At 42.6% G+C, this 16,345-nt stretch overlaps 1 protein-coding gene across 3 annotated transcripts in view; it reads right to left on the reverse strand.

Moving 5' to 3' along the window:
- CLCN3 (chloride voltage-gated channel 3) overlaps positions 1 to 16,135 on the reverse strand; it is a 90,475-nt gene extending 74,340 nt beyond the window's left edge. For all 3 annotated transcript variants that reach the window (XM_047762545.1, XM_047762542.1, XM_047762540.1), the window contains exons 1-2: positions 15,923 to 16,135; positions 4,876 to 5,051 (exon numbers count right to left, since the gene is read on the reverse strand). In XM_047762545.1, coding sequence (XP_047618501.1) covers positions 4,876 to 5,035 — 160 coding nt within the window. In that variant the 5' untranslated portion in view covers positions 5,036 to 5,051; positions 15,923 to 16,135. The remainder of the gene's footprint in view (positions 1 to 4,875; positions 5,052 to 15,922) is intronic.
- Between the last annotated feature and the right edge of the window lie 210 nt (positions 16,136 to 16,345).

Here is a 16,345-nt window from a genome sequence, read left to right on the forward strand (position 1 = left end):
GCTTTCCGCTAAAAACCATTACAATTCCTAAACTGCATGAGCAAGAGGCTGAGAAACTAAGCACAGAACAGTGCTTAGGAGACTAAAGGATAAGCAGAACTGCCATCAGTGTCAGAATGCCAGGGAGACAGAAACTGAATTTCAGTGACCAACAAAGAGAGAGAGTCTCAGTAAACACACTAGGCTATCTGCTAAAATCCTCAAGGGCTATGCACTAAAAATAAAGTACACCAAAAATAGACTAACCCTCAGAAAGCCTGAAACCAGGCTTCAAATTCTCTCCATCTTTGATGGGATCATTGTAACTGGCTCCTAGACTACCTCTCTGCTCCACACACAAAAAAAGATCTAAATATACTATGGTAAAGATATCAATATCCAGAGCATCTATAATTATTTATACAAGCCACATCTGTGACCTACACCACAGCTCACAGCAATGCCAGATCCTCAACCCACTGAGCAAGGTCAGGGATCGAACCCGCAACCTCATGGTTCCTAGTCAGATTTGTTTCCACTGTGCCACAACAGGAACTCCTCATTCCTTGTTGCTAGAAATGCAAAATGGTACAGATACTTTGGAAGACAGTTTGGCAGTTTCTTACAAAACTAAACATATTATTCGATCCAGGTATCACATTCCTTGGTAATTACCCCAATAAGCTGAAACATCCAAGTGAAAAGAAAAAAAAAGAAAAAATACGCAAAAGAGCATAAAAGACATAAGTGTCTCAGTGAAAAGACCTAATACATGTGAGTGGAGTCCTATACGGAGAGGAAGGGAGGGAGAATGGAAGATACAACATTCGAGAACACACTGGTCAAAATTAATCAAGTCATAATTCAAGAAGCTCTAATAACCCCAGTCAGGATACACACAAAGAACATCAAACTTAGGAACACCATGGTTAAACTTCTGAAAAACCAAAGACAAAGAAAAGTCTCAAAAGATGCCAGAGTGGTGGGGGGATGGATAGTGAGACTGATGGCTGTCTTTTCAACAGAAGGCAAATAACACCAGTATTACATCTTTAAAGTTTTCAAAGAAGCTAACTATAAATCTGGAATACAGCTGAAAATATCCTTCAAAAATAAAGGTGAGGCGTTCCTGCCATGGCTCAGCGGAAACGAATCTGACTAGTATCCATGAGGACCTAAGTTCAATCCCTGGCCTCATACAGTGGGTTAAGGATCCGGCGTTGCCATGAGCTGTGGTGTAGATCACAGATATGGCTCGGCTCCTGCGTTGCTGTGGCTGTGTGTAGGCCGGCAGCTGCACCAATTCAACCCCTAGCCTGGGAACCTCCATATGCCTCAGGTGCAGCCCTAAAAAGACAAATTAAATAAATAAAGGGAAAACAAAGGCTTACACAAAAACGCAGTGAACTTATTGCTAGCAGATTGTAATTAAAAGCAATACTAATGAGAGTTCTACAGGCAGAAAGATAACTATCCCAGACAGAAACATGAAAATACAAGATAGAATGAAGAGCAGTGGAAAGAGTAAAGTGGTGAAATCTAAACAGGCACAGACATAAGATGCAACAATAATGTCTTGTGTAATTTAAAATATGTAAAGAATTAAAATAGAGAGGAGTGTCACAAAAATGCAGGCGGGGGATTAGAAGAGGGAACGTATCTTAAGACTCCTACATTTCCCATAAAGTGGTAAAAGTACTAGAATAGAACAAATAAATCAAGAGCACATCTTATAATCTCTAAACAACCAAACAAAATATAAATGTGTGACTAACAAGTAACAGGAGGAAGAGAAAGAAAGTGAGGGGAAAAAAAACAGCTGTGACAAATAGAACACAAAGAGAAAGATAGATTTGAACCTAAATATATCAATGGCTACATTAAATGTAAATGGACTACATTAACATAAAACTAGTGTGAAAAACAAAATGCATATATATTCTAGGTTTGGACATCAGAATAGACAAATATTTCAATGTAACAAAATAAAAAGTCCAAAAATAGACTGGAGAAACACATTCACTTGATAGATGACAAGGATGTCACTGGGGAACAGGTTTCTTCTACAAATGAGTCAACTAGTTATCAACATGGGAAAAAGTGAATCTCAACACAATTCACGTCACATATAAAAATTAACTGCAGGTAGATTATAAACCTAAATGTGAAAGACACACACAAAAAATAAAACCCCTAGAAGAAAACAAGAGATTATCTTCTTGACCTTAAAGTATAGGAAGTGATCTTAAACAGAACACAAAAGTATAAAGAATAAAAGATGAACTGGATTTCATTAAAGTTGATGGCATCTTCATCAAAAGATTCCATTAAGAGTAGAATTGCATATTATAGAACAAGAGAAGACACTTGTAATACATCCACCCGACAAAGGACTCATAATCAGAATGCATAAAGAATTCACAAAATAGGCAAAAAAGACTGAACAGCCATTGCAAAAGAGGCTATCTAAAAAGTCAATCAAGGAGTTCCCATCGCGGCTTGGTGGTTAACGAATCCGACTAGGAACCATGAGGTTGAGGGTTCAATCCCTGGCCTTGCTTGGTGGGTTATTAAAGATCCGGGGTTGCTGTGATCTGTGGTGCAGGTTGCAGACATGGCCTGGATCCCACGTTGCTATGGCTCTGGTGTAGGCCGGCGGCTACAGCCCCAATTAGACCCCTAGCCCAGGAACATCCATATGCCGCAGGAGTGGCCCTAGAAAAGGCAAAAAGACAAATAAAAATAAAAATTAAACTAAAAAAAAAAAGGTCAATCAAGGAGTTCGGTCATGGCTCAGTGGTAATGAATCTGACTAGTACCCATGAGGATGCAGGTTCAATCCCTGGCCTCCCTCACTGGGTTAAGGATCCGCCATATAGGTAACAGATGCGGCTTGGATCCTTCATTGACGTGGCCAGCAGCTGCAGCTCTAATTTGACCCCAAGCCTGGCAACTTCCATATATTGTGGGTGTGGCCCTAAAAAAAAATAAAGAATCAACATGCAAAAGGCATTTAAGTTCATAAGTAATTAAGGAAATGTAAATAAAGCCCAAAATTTGAGACTACTGCACCCACACTAGAATAGACAAAATTTTTAAAGCAGATGATATTAAATATAGGTGAAGATGCGCAACCCACCAGCACTCTTGCACGCTGCTGACAAGATGTACAGGCCATAATCACTTTGGAACTATCTTCAACAGTATCTGAGGAATTCCCACAGTGGCTCAATGAATTAAGTGTGTCTGCTGTTGCCACAGCTGTGGTGTGGGTCACAGCTGGGGCTCAGATTCCATCTCAGACCCGAGAGTTAACCTATTCTGCAGGTGTGGCCAAAAATGTTTTAAAAATTGTATCTGAGACCCACATACCCTGTCATTTAAGAATGCCATACTGGTGTATAAAACCCACAGAATTGTGTACATCATGTGCATTAAAATATATGTACATGAAAATTCTCAGCATTATTAACAGCCAAAAATCGTAAAAAAAAAACTAAGTATTCTTTTGCAATATATGATGGATAGGATAAATTATTCCAGCATATTTACACAATGGCATACTATACAGCAATGAATCTAAACTAACTACTGCTATATTCAACAACCCAGATGAATCAAAACACAAGTAAATGACACCAGACTTAAAAGTATACACAGTATATAAAGTCCATTTACATAAAATTTAAATACCTGCAAAACTAATCTGTGGTGACAGAAATCAAGAGTTACCTTTGAAATTGGAAGGGAGAACAAGGGAGAATTCTGGGGGAACCATCATGTTTTATTTCTTGATTGAGGCATAGTTAGTTGTATTAGGGTGTTCACTTTGCAGAAATTTATTTTTTTTATTTTTTTTTGTCTTTTTGTTGTTGTTGTCGTTGTTGTTGCTATTTCTAGGGCCGCTCCCTCGGCATATGGAGGTTCCCAGGCTAGGGGTCCAATCGGAGCTGTAGCCACCGGCCTACGCCAGAGCCACAGCAACGCGGGATCCGAGCCGCGTCTGCAACCTACACCACAGCTCACGGCAACGCCGGATCGCCAACCCACTGAGCAAGGCCAGGGACCGAACCCGCAACCTCATGATTCCTAGTCGGATTCGTTAACCACTGAGCCACGACGGGAACTCCAGAAATTTATTAATTTCCATACTTGTGATGTGATGACTGTAGTGATGGCTAGTTTATATGTCAACGTGACTGGGCTAAGGGATGCCCAGATAGCTAATGAAAGATTATTTCTCGGTGTGTCTGTGAAAGACTTTCTGAAAGGGATTAGCATTTGAATCCACTGCCACAGACCAATGCAACTGGTCAAAGTGAAGATCTGAAGAGAACACCAAGGCAGAGGAAAGGATACCCATCTCCTCCTGCCCTGGGACAGCAGCACTCCCGGATGGGGTCCCCCAGACTCAGTCTGAGGTCACCAGCTCCCCAGTTCCCAGGCCTTCAGGTCTGGACTGCAACTCCACCACCAGCTTTCCAGGCACCACCACCCCCGCAATTTGAAGATGGCAGATGGTGAGACTTCTCAGCCTCCACAACCAAAGAGCCAATCTTTCATAATAACGCTCTATTTGTCTCCCTCTATCCATTTTTCTGAGAACTGTCCAAGGAGAGGTGGACACCCCTCTGTACTATGTTATACTTAAATTTTAAAGTTTATCCATATACAAGGTTTTCTTTGGAGGTAATGAAAACTAGACACAAGCGGTAGTTGCACAACAAATCCAAATGCCATGGATTTGTACACTTTAAAATGGTTAACTTTATATTACATGACTCACCTCAAATTTAAAAAAGTAAACCCAAAATGTAACTTCAGTAAAACAATGTATACATTAATGAGCAGATATCCACCACTACAAATATTTAAGAGGTGTAAAGCCAAACTTACCAACTGCTGTATCCCCATCTAACAAATTGTCATCTTCAGAAGTCTGAAAGTCCATAATCACACCTGCTCCATCTAAAAGCTCCTCATCACTACTCGCACTGGTTATACTGTTGTAGCTGTTTCTATAGTAGCCTCTATGGAACAGCTGCTCAGACTCCATTTAGCTGTCTGATTATCTGGAAAAAGGAGGAAAAAAATGGCCTTAGCGTTTTCCCAACATGTAAGAAAAATCACCTAGTTTAACAATTCATTTCCACTGCGCCAAGACAGGAATTCCCAAAAGGAAACTTCTGATCTCTGTTTTTTTTTAAAAAAGTACAAACTTCATTCACCATTACAAGCAGTTGTAAAAAAAAGAATGGAGAATTTCTTCAGGTAATAGTATAAATCTCCAAGATCAATTGTTAAGATAAAAAACAAAGTACAGAGAAATGCTTTGGGTTCCCTCTTCCAAAAAAGTGGGATGTGGTGTAGGATGACATACAGGACATAGTTGGTGGACTGGGTACTGACCATCTCTGGCGGGATCTCCATGACAGGTACCCACAGGAGAACGGGCAGATGCTCAAGTACCAGGTCTGTCCTTTTTCATTATCTTACCAGATGCAAATACTAATTTTAAAATACTGTAATTAAAATATTTTTAAGATTTCATTCTCCTTTCACCATTTTAAACTTTAAACCTTCAGAGCCCATAATCAAACATCAACCATGAAAAATACGTAATAGGCAACAATTCCCATTTTTTTCCAAGTAGATAATAACAAGTAAGCACACAAGTGTGCATTGTTCTTACTCTATATTTTAAAGCCAGTGTAACATCTAAGTAATTTCTTTTTTTTTAAAGCATCTACCTACTTGCTGAACATCGAAATGACAGTTCAACCTAAGCATGCTAGACATTAGCAGCAGACTTGAAAGGTTCTGTGTGGGTACTTGAAAGACAGAGCCGTAAGAGCAGTTCAACCAGTAAACCTGGTAAAACAAGACTTATTAGATATGTCATAATGAGCACACACAGAAAATTAAAGATGAAGGGAATTGAGCACACTCCAATTCTACAGCTGAATTCTAGTACTAAAGGCTTGAAGTGTTTTAAAGACAGTCTCTTGTCCTCAGTAAAATTTCCTGCTACATGTGTAAAAATAATCCCAAAGAACTGTAATAACTAAAAAGTATTTGTAAAGCTTCTACACCTTTTAGAAAAATTAAATACCGATAACTATCTTTAAGAGATTTCTTATATAAATTTCCTAACTTAAAGACCACCTCAGAGAAGGGACACTTTGAGAGATCTACTCTCAGCACCTGGCACAGTGAATGAAACACAATGCATGCATCAAAATGTCAGACTGCTTAGTCAATCAACCAGGTTTAAAAAAAAAAAAGACAGAAAGAGAAATGCATTCAGTCTCCAAAAAATAAATCCCCTCTACAAGGTTAACCTGATCTTGGAAAAATAACCAAAAACTAGCACCTAAGTTACAAAGAAAATCTTAAACAGTTACTGCTTTGAAACTTTATGAATGTTTTATGGCCACCTCTATCAAAGACAGACTATTATAACACACTGAGATTCATTATAATACACTAATTAAAACAAGAGTTTTATTTCAAGGTAAATGTTAGAATAGTGTGAAAATAATTATTCATGCTAAGAACTTTGCAGTATCCTTAGAGTTGATCAAATTCAATATAGCGGCTCTTGAGTAAATAACCAAAAGGCTTTCTTTTTTTCTTTCCATTTTTAGCCACTCTGAGGCATATGGAATTCCCAGGCCAGGAATCAGATCTGAGCCACAGTCAGGATCTAAGGCACAGCTGTAGCAACACCAAATCCTTAATCCACTGTGCCATAGCCAGGGACTGAACCTGTGTCCCAGTGCTTCCAAGATGCTGCTGATCCCATTGTGCCAGAGTGGGACCTCCATATGCCACATGTGTGGCCCTAAAAAGACAAAAAAAAAGAAAAAGAAAATATTCATTTCACTCACCCCTATGAGACATCTAGATTCCGCACCCTTCTTTACAACTGGAGAAACCATTTCTGTTCCAAAACGGTACTACCTCAGGCCTGCATGGGTTACTATTCCTATAAATTCAATAACTTTAAAAAAAAAAGAACTATTCTTATTAACCCAGAAACCCTGAAACATGGCTAGTCCAAACTGCAATGTGTTCTAAAGTGAAATACATACTGGGCTTCTAAGACCTAATGAGAAAAAAGAATGTCAAATATTTCATTAATAATTTTATATTAAGTCCAAGTTGAAATAATACTTTAGATACACTGGGTTAAATAAACATAGCATTAAAATCAATCTCACCATTTTAATGTGGTTACTAAGAAATTTAAAATTACATATGTGTCTCATATTTGCAGCACATTTTTTACAAATTTTTTCCTGAACAGCACTGCTACAAAATATTCAAGACTCTATGGGAGCATAAAGGAAATACACAGAAGGAATCTGGACACCAGTGTTAAACTGTTTTAGGTTCTAAACTCAATTCCCAGGCTTGACCACAAAAGGCTATGTCAGTCATGATACAACAGCAGAAACTCTGCATATAAGCAAAGGAAAACAATACTACGAAATTGTTTTCCTTTTAGATTGTCAAAAACATATTTAAAACCATTTGAAAACATTGTAATAGACCCGGTGGCTTGCAAATATATTCTTGCAGAGCTGTGAAGAGTAGCCATAACCCAGAGAAATCTCAGGGAGAAAGCCTGGTGCACCACAGCAAGTTCCTAAATGACCTACATGAGATCACTCTGACCCCCTCATTTGGTCCACACACTGCGGCCAGCACGGTCTTCTCTAAAAGCAAGACTGATGGTGGTCTCTCCCCACTGTGTGGGTTAAGGTCTTCATCGTTTCTCACCACGCTCAGCAAACCAACTCTTGACCACAGCGCTGAAGCCCCTTTCAGTCCCTGTGCTACCCCTGGGGGTGGGGGGGCATGCTTCCCCCGTGTTCTGGATGCACATTTTCCCTGGCACTCACCAGGCTGTCCTGCCCGCCCCTCATCTCCTCCCTGGGCCTGGCACAGACCCTCCCCTCTTCATCTAGTTACCTCTCCTAGGCATTCTTCAGGGTGCACCTCAAGCATCCCTTTATTGAGTTAAACTTTTAATCAGAGTTTATTAGACTTTAGGCACCATCCTAAGCATGTTACAAATTAACTACTTTAGTATTTGTAGTAAATATAACCACAACCCTGCAGCTTGGATACTACTGTTACCCTCATCTAACAGAGCAAGAAACTGAGGCACAGAGAGCAGCAGCAAGTGGCCGGAAGTCCAGCCGCTCAGGAAAGCCTTCCCTGGCTAGGTCAAGTTCTTGCTGTCAGTTCCCACACTCTGCTTACAGCACTTACTCCAGGTGTAAGGTGGTACTGACTAACATGATTAATTAGTAACGTCTGTCCTCCCCCCAGGTGTCTCGAGGCCTGGGTGTCCATTTCTGCTCAACTCTGCATATTCATGGTTAGCACAGTACACACACCTACTAAGTGCTCCCTTTCTTTTATTCAACTTTTTATTTTGAGATAATTGTGACTTCACGTGCAGTGTAATAATACAGAGAAATGCTGTGTCCCCCTTCCTCCATCTCCTCCAATGGTAACATCGCACAGGACTACAGGACAGCATCATAATCGTGGCATCAACACTGACACAGAACATTCCATTACAAGGACCCCTCAAGCTGCCCTTTAAAGTCACACCACTTTCTTCCAGTCCCTTCCTTAACTCCTGGCAACCTATAATCCGTTTTCTATTTCTATAACTTTGCCACTTCACTCATGTGGCATAAATGACTCTGGGGATTAGCGCTCTGTACTCAGCATAACTCTCTGGAGAATCACCCAGTGGTCTTATGTGTCAACAGCTCTCTCCTTTTAGTTGCTAAGCAGTGGTCCATGACATGGACACACCATGGTTTGTTCAACCATTCATCCACCCAGAAGAATATCTGGCTCTTTTATAGGTTTTAGCTATTACAACAAAGCTCCTGGAAATATCCACGTATAGGTTTTTTTGTGAACATAAGTCTTCATTTCTCTGGGATGAAAGCCAAGAGGTGCAATGGCTGGGTCATATGATGATTGCATGTTTGGCTTTTTTTTTTTTTTTAGGGCCACACCCACAGCATATGGACATTCCCAGGCTATGGGTCTAATTGGAGCTATAGCCACCAGCCTATGCCACAGCACAGCCACACCAAGATCCAGGCCGCATCTGCGACCTATAACCACAGCTCACTGCAATGTCGGATCCTTGACCCACTGAGTGAGGCCAGGGAGGGAACCCGCAATCTCATGGTTCCTAGTCGGATTCATTTCCACTGCGCCATGGCGGGAACTCTGCATGTTTGGCTTTTAAAGAAACTTCCAATTTCACATCCCAATTTCACCTTCCTACCAACAGTGTATGGGTTAGTCCACTTCCCTACATCCTTACAGCACTTGGTATTACTTCTAGCCATTCTGACAGGAGTGTAGTTAGTGATAGCTCATTGTTCTTTTAATCGCTATTTTTCTAACAGCTAAAGACGCTGAACAGACTTTTGTCTGCGTATTTGCTGCCTGCATACCCTCCTCAGTGAAATGACTGTTCATATCTTTTGCTGCTTTTCCAACTGGACTGTTTGACTTCTGAGTCTCATATTTTAGAATATATACTCTAGATATTAGTCCTTTTGTCAGATATGTTATTTGCAAATATTTTCTCCCACCCTCTAACTCAGTTTTCTTCCTTTTAACAGGGTCTATCACAGAGCAAAAATATTTAATTTTGATGAAGTTCAATTTATCAGTTTTTCCCTTATGGATCACACTTTTGGCATTAACTCTAGGAAACTTACCTACCAAAGATTCTCTCCTAAATTTTTATAGTCTTACATTTTACATTTAGGCCTGAAATCCACACTGAGTGAATTTTTGTGTAAGTGGAGTTTGTTTCCACTTTTTGACTAAGGGTGTCCAATTGCTCCAGCACGATTTGTTGAAAAAGTTATCTTCCCTCCACAGAACTGTCTGGGGTCTTGGTAGGGATATCTGTGTGCATATGATTCAGACTTCCCTGCTCTGAGTCTTTTTTTTTTTTTTTTTTGGTCTTTTGTGGGCCATGCCTATGGCATATGGAGGTTCCCAGGCTAGGGGGTCTAATTGGAGCTGTAGCTGCTGGCCTATGCCACAGCCACAGCAATGCCAGATCAGAGCCACATCTGCGACCTACACCACAGCTTATGGCAAAGCCAGATCCTTAACCCACTGAGCAAGGCCAGGGATCGAACCTGCAACCTCATGGTTCCTAGTCGGATTCGTTTCTGCTGCACCACCATGGGAACGCCTCTGCCCTGAATCTTGATCTGTGTGTCTATACCTACAGCAACAACGCACGGAACTGACTGCTGCAGCTTATAGAATTGGACAGATTGACTTTTCACACTTTATTCTCATTTTTCAAAATTGTTTTAGCTATTCTAGTTTCTTTGTCTTTCCACATAAATTTTAGAAAAGTCTTGCCTTCACCTACAGGCTCTTGCTGCATCAGTGGATATCTACAGCAGGAGTGAGCAACAATTCATAACAAATGACTGCTACATCTCTACCTGGAGGCACCATCCACCTAGCAGCCAACATCAGATTTCAGAGTCACTGATGGATGTAGTCAACAACCGTAGACCGGGCACCCAGCATACCCTGGGCTAACAAGTACAATTCCAACCCACCTTCCCAGGCAGGGAAGGGGAAAGACACAAATAACTCCAGCTGCTCGAGAAGCGCCACAGAACAGGTACACATGGTACCTGATGACACCGGGCAGGAGTGAAAGTCTGTCAACACTGAGAAAGGAAGTAGTGCTAAAGGACTGGGATGACTTCACTGGGCCAACCAGGAGGTAAAAAGTCAGTAAAGGACAAAAGTCCATGAGAAAACACAGCAGCATAATGCAGCCTGCTTGGGCAGCATCTGTTAGAGGTGGGGACTGGAGGGCAGCTGGAGGGACAGAGCCAGAGAAAGGGGGCGGGGGGCGCGAATGTCCCGCTAAGGAACTTAGTCCTGTCAACATGTGAGGCAGCTTTAAAAGCGCAATCACCTGATCAAACAGGAACCTTGATGAGCCAGCAGCAGGAAGAGAGACTGAGGGCCCGCCATGGAGAGGGGCCAGGAGACCCTCACCCCAGGAGACCCTGAACAGCCCTGACACGACGTGGCAAGGGCACCACTAACCTGAATCACAGCAACACCAAGGAATGGAGAGGGCTGTGGGGAAGACTTAAGAGGTTGCAGTAACTAAGGCCAGGTGAAGGATGGTGCAGACCACACACCTGAGCCACCTGCTAAGTTTCTGGCTTGATCAATTCACAAATGTGCCTCCCAGTAGCTTCCGGGCCTCGAGCCCTGAGCTGGGGCTAAAGGCCAGGCTGCAGGCCCCTCTGAGGCCACTCGGCAGCCAAGGGATGGTTACCATGAGCCCGCTCGCCCTTCCCCCGCCAGGGCCAGAAGCAGGGAACACACAGAGGAAGACCCTGCAAGCGGGGCTCAGGGCCTCAAAGGTCAGGCCTCTCTCACAGGGCACAGGGGACCACAGCTAAATTTCAAGGGTGTGCCACCTATCTGACGGAAAAGCGGGCACAATCTGAGAGAAAAAAGAAGTGAAACCTCCAAATGCCAGCCACCAGTCTGATGGACAAAAGTCTCAAGAGCAATGGGGGCAGGGAGGTGGCGCTCTAACTGATGGAGCCACTGCATGGAAGGAGCAGGCTCGAGTAAATGTGTTAAGAAATAAGGATGTGGAGCTCCCATCGTGGCTCAGCAGTTAAGGAATCCAACTAACATCCATGAGGACTTGGGTTCAATCTCTGACCTTGCTCAGTGGATTAAAGATCTGGCATTGCCGTGAGCTGTGGTGTAGTTCAAAGACGCAGCCCAGGTCCCAAGTTGCTGTGGCTCTGGTGTAGGCCAGCAGCTACAGCTCTGATTGGACCCCTAGCCTGGGAACCTCCACATGCCATGGGTGTGGCCCTAAAAAGACAAACAAAAAAAGAACTAAGGATGTGAAATATGAGTCAAAGATTAAAATGTGGCAATGAATTTCAACACAATCACTCACTAAAGTTTATAAAATAGCTACTTGTGTAACAGAAATTGAAAAAAATACAAATAAAATTTTTACTGAGGAATGGCATCATATTTATATAGGCATTACAGCTTTCAATAAATTACATTATACATGGTCCTTAAAAGGGATGTGGTAATTTTTTCCTTATAAATTACTATATATCCATATAATAAAAAGCAACACAGGACAGGTGTCACAGGAAACACTAAAATTGTTATGAGAGCTCAGAGAAAAGATCACATTCCTATAATTGATGATGAGAAGCCTTCTTTGGATGAAACACACTTGCACTTTAAAAGATAAGTGGGATTTCATGGGGCAGAGATGGGAGAAGAGGTTAGTTAACCAAATTAAAAGTACTGGCATGAATCAAGCTATGGAGCCAAGAAGGCAACAAAAACATTTGCAGAAGAATAAGTGCACAGAACACAAGTTCAGTACAAGGTTTCACGGTCAAGTAAGTTTGGGTAACGAAGAACAGCCCCGTCTAGCACTGTAACTAGCTCTGTAATGGCTAACAGCATAAGAAAGATTATTGAGAAAACCAAACCGAAATTTATTACAAGTTTCTCAAATTTGTTTTACCAGGGAAATGACCCACCCACCCTTTATAACATCATGAAATCTATGTCAGAATGTCATTATATTAAGAGTATATTGATACAAACTGTCAATACTCACAAGAGGTGACAATAATAAAACTGATTTCTCCCCAAAGTAATATTTCTCAATATTTAATCTTTACTGTTCATTAGCTTGGCTGCAGGTCCAAATTGCTGTACCTTATATACGTTTCTTCAATAAGTATTAAGTGGATAACCTGCTAAAGGAAGTGGCTATCTATTCTGAAGAAAATTTCCTGGTTCATAATTTTTTTTAATCCAGTCAAAAGTTTTTAATCCAGTCATCTAGTTAAATGCTAGATGATTTTAAAAGGAAAAACGAGTTCCTGTCATGGCTCAGAGGAAATGAATCTGTCTAGTATCCATGAGGATGCAGGTTTGATCCCTGGCCTCGGTCAGTGGGTTAAGGATCTGGTGCCAGCTGTGGTGTAGGTAGTGGACCCAGCTCGGATCTGGTATTGCTGCAGCTGTGGTGTAGGCTGGCAGCTACAACTCCAATTCCACCCCTAGCCTGGGTACCTCCACTTGCCACAGGTGAGGCCCTAAAAAGACAAAAAAAAGGGGGGGGGGAACACAAATATAAAACTCAGACTGTAAAAAGGTAAACAATCCGACAAAAAGATGAAAGATGCTATGGAAGACTTACACTCTGAAAACTAAATAATTTTCATGATTTTATAACATAGAAACCGTTCAACTACTTCCCATGAGGTCAAGAAATATATTTGCCGGGGAGTTCCCGGCGTGGCGCAGTGGTTAACGAATCCGACTAGGAACCATGGGGTTGCGGGTTCGGTCCCTGCCCTTGCTCAGTGGGTTAACGATCCGGCGTTGCCATGAGCTGTGGTGTAGGTCGCAGATGCGGCTCGGATCCCGAGTTGCTGTGGCTCTGGCGTAGGCCGGTGGCTACAGCTCCGATTGGACCCCTAGCCTGGGAACCTCCATATGCCGCAGGGGCGGCCCAAGAAATAGCAAAAAGACAAAAAATATATATATATATTTGCCTGTCACCATGCCTGTGAAGTCTTTTCTGATGACACTATTCAAAATTCCAACCTCCTCCCCTATTCTTTATTCAGAGGAATACGCTGTACTCAGAGTACCTAGTTTGTAGGTACTTATTACTTGTTGAAAGAATAAACTGAAAGGATCTTAAAACAAAAAAAAAAAAGAAAGAAAGATATTTGCCTGACTTGGTTCCAATCAAAGTTGCAGATCAAATCTTCGTATTTCAGTAATGCACAAGGGCAGTTTACCCACTGGGTTCATCTTTTTTTTTTTTTTTAATCTTTCATTTTATACTTAGCTGAAGAACATTTCTCTTTAAAAATCAAAATATATAACAGCTACAATGTTTAGATACACGTGAAAATGAAACTCACACTGCCTGGCTTCAGCCTCAGTTCTGACACTGACTGGGATCTTAGGGAAATTAATCAAATCCTCTATGCCTCATTTTCCACACCCCTACAGTGGGAAAAACGAAAGCACCTACTTCAAGGTGAACTGAGATAATCCACAAAATCACTTAGGAAAGATTCTGAATCACAGAATTCACTCAATAAAATAGTAACATATCGGAGTTCCCATTGTGGCTCAGTGGTTAAGGAATCCAACTAGGAACCATGAGGTTGCAGGTTCCATCCCTGGCCTTGCTCAGTGGGTTAAGGATCCAACGTTGCCGTGAGCTGCAGTGTAGGTTGCAGACATGACTCTGGCTTAGGCCGGCAGCTACGGCTCCAATTCGACCCCTAGCCTGGGAACCTCCATATGCTGCAGGAGTGGCCCAAGAAATGGCAAAAAGACAAAATAGATAAATAAATAAATAAATAAATAAATAAAATAAAATAGTAACACATCCACTGCTGAAAAGTTTGACTAAAAACTAAGCTGCAAGTTCTACAAAGCAGTGATAGTGGCCAAACCTCACAGGATACTGCTTTGATATCTGACCCACCACAGAGATCAAATCTGGCTTCCTGAGCAGACCGAAAATTATTACCAACATGTCACAACAGGAAATGGAAAGCCCATCAGCAACATGACCTGGAAAACAGCCAAGTCACTAACATAAAACCGTAATTTCAGCAAATCTTTCCCCGAACTGCATATATCCAAAACCAGGTTAAATATCAGCATTCCTAATATGCTACGTATGCTTGAAAACTCATGCTATAACACAAGTTCCAAGTAAAGATGTCGGTACTACACATTCATATTGACCTTTTAACATATCTTGACCTGTTTTTCAAGCAAAGAATCAATCTTTGAAGAGTATGGGGGGTAAGGTGTGGGAGGAGATGCAATCTGCCAGGGATTCTGCCAAAAGGGGTTGTTCCTAGTAACCAGAGGTCATAAATCACTCAATCTAAGGAAAAACCTATAGGGTTCACCTGGTTTTTAAGCTATACTATGTAACAGCAAAACAATCAACAACACCTTTTGAGGTGAATATCAAGAACACATGCAGGAGCATTTTAACTCCTATCTGCACTCTAGATAGCTACAGATTTTCTAGGGACTCACAAGGCAAGCAAAATTGACATCAGTAAATTATTTCCATGCCTACCTCATTAAGAATCTTCTAAATTAACTCCTAAGAGGTGAAAAGAAAAGCATCTGGAAAGGTTCGACAATCAATGACATAAACCACAGTGATGCTGCAGTAACTGAACTGCACAGCTCAAAGTTTATAGTTGCAAGAACTGAACTTCAGAATAACCAAAAAAAAAAAAAAAAAGTTAGGGTCACTGTTTTCATTTTTATAAAGAATTTTCTTGAACGGAAGCAAATTTCAGCCTCTAATACGCACTGAGGTATATGTAATTATCTTCTATGTGCTCGTTTTAAAATACTCTACCAAAAAAGCGTATTTTATACAAAGTTAATTTCTGGGTCTAAGGTAGCTTCCGGTCTAAGTCAAGACACGAATGTTATCTACATACACAAACTTTGTCTTGACATACACTTAAGTCTAAACTAAAACCCGAGAAGCTGAACATTAACTTTAAACTTGGGCCCATGTCGCGAAGTAAACCCCTCTGCCGGAGCGCACCACCACCACCCCTCCCTGGAGCCTCGGTCCGCTCTGCTCAAGGTCCACAGCGGCTCCCGAGGGAGGCAGGGACCTCAGAAGGGGCGCGGGCTCGCACCTGTGCGGAAGCAGGGTCAGCGTCAAGCAGGTCCGCCCGGCCCAGGAGCGGCCCAGCCCGCCGCGACTCGGGACCGGACTCTCGGGGCCCTGGGCTCCACCCGCTGCCCCGAGTCCAACGCGACCGCCCCAGCTCACCTCCCTCCGGAGGCACTACAGCTGCAGCCATGCTCCAACTCCAGAAGGAACAGGAGCGGCCAGCCACCCAGCACTCCTCATCACCCGGCCCGACTCCGGCTGCGGGCTCAATGCACCGCCGGGGAGGGCTGCGGTTCCGGACCCCGGCCCGACCCACCCGACCCCACGAAGCCGACAGGAGCCGCGAGAGCAGGGCCGACAGGTGCGTCGGCGCCTGACGTCACCGCGTAGCCGTGAACGGCCGTTCGGCGTCCGGCCCCCCGTCGGAGCCGCGTCGGCGCCCATTGGGCCGCTTGGGAGCAGTGGGAGGGTCTTGTAGAAGCAGGAGGCGGTCCATGGGGAGGCGGTGGGCGAGGCCGGGGCACCTGAGGGGGCGGAGCCAGCTGGGGGGCGTCCCTTCCCTAACAGTTGGTCACGTCCCTC

The sequence above is a fragment of the Phacochoerus africanus genome, chromosome 15, assembly GCF_016906955.1.
Source record: "Phacochoerus africanus isolate WHEZ1 chromosome 15, ROS_Pafr_v1, whole genome shotgun sequence".
Lineage (NCBI taxonomy): Eukaryota > Metazoa > Chordata > Mammalia > Artiodactyla > Suidae > Phacochoerus > Phacochoerus africanus.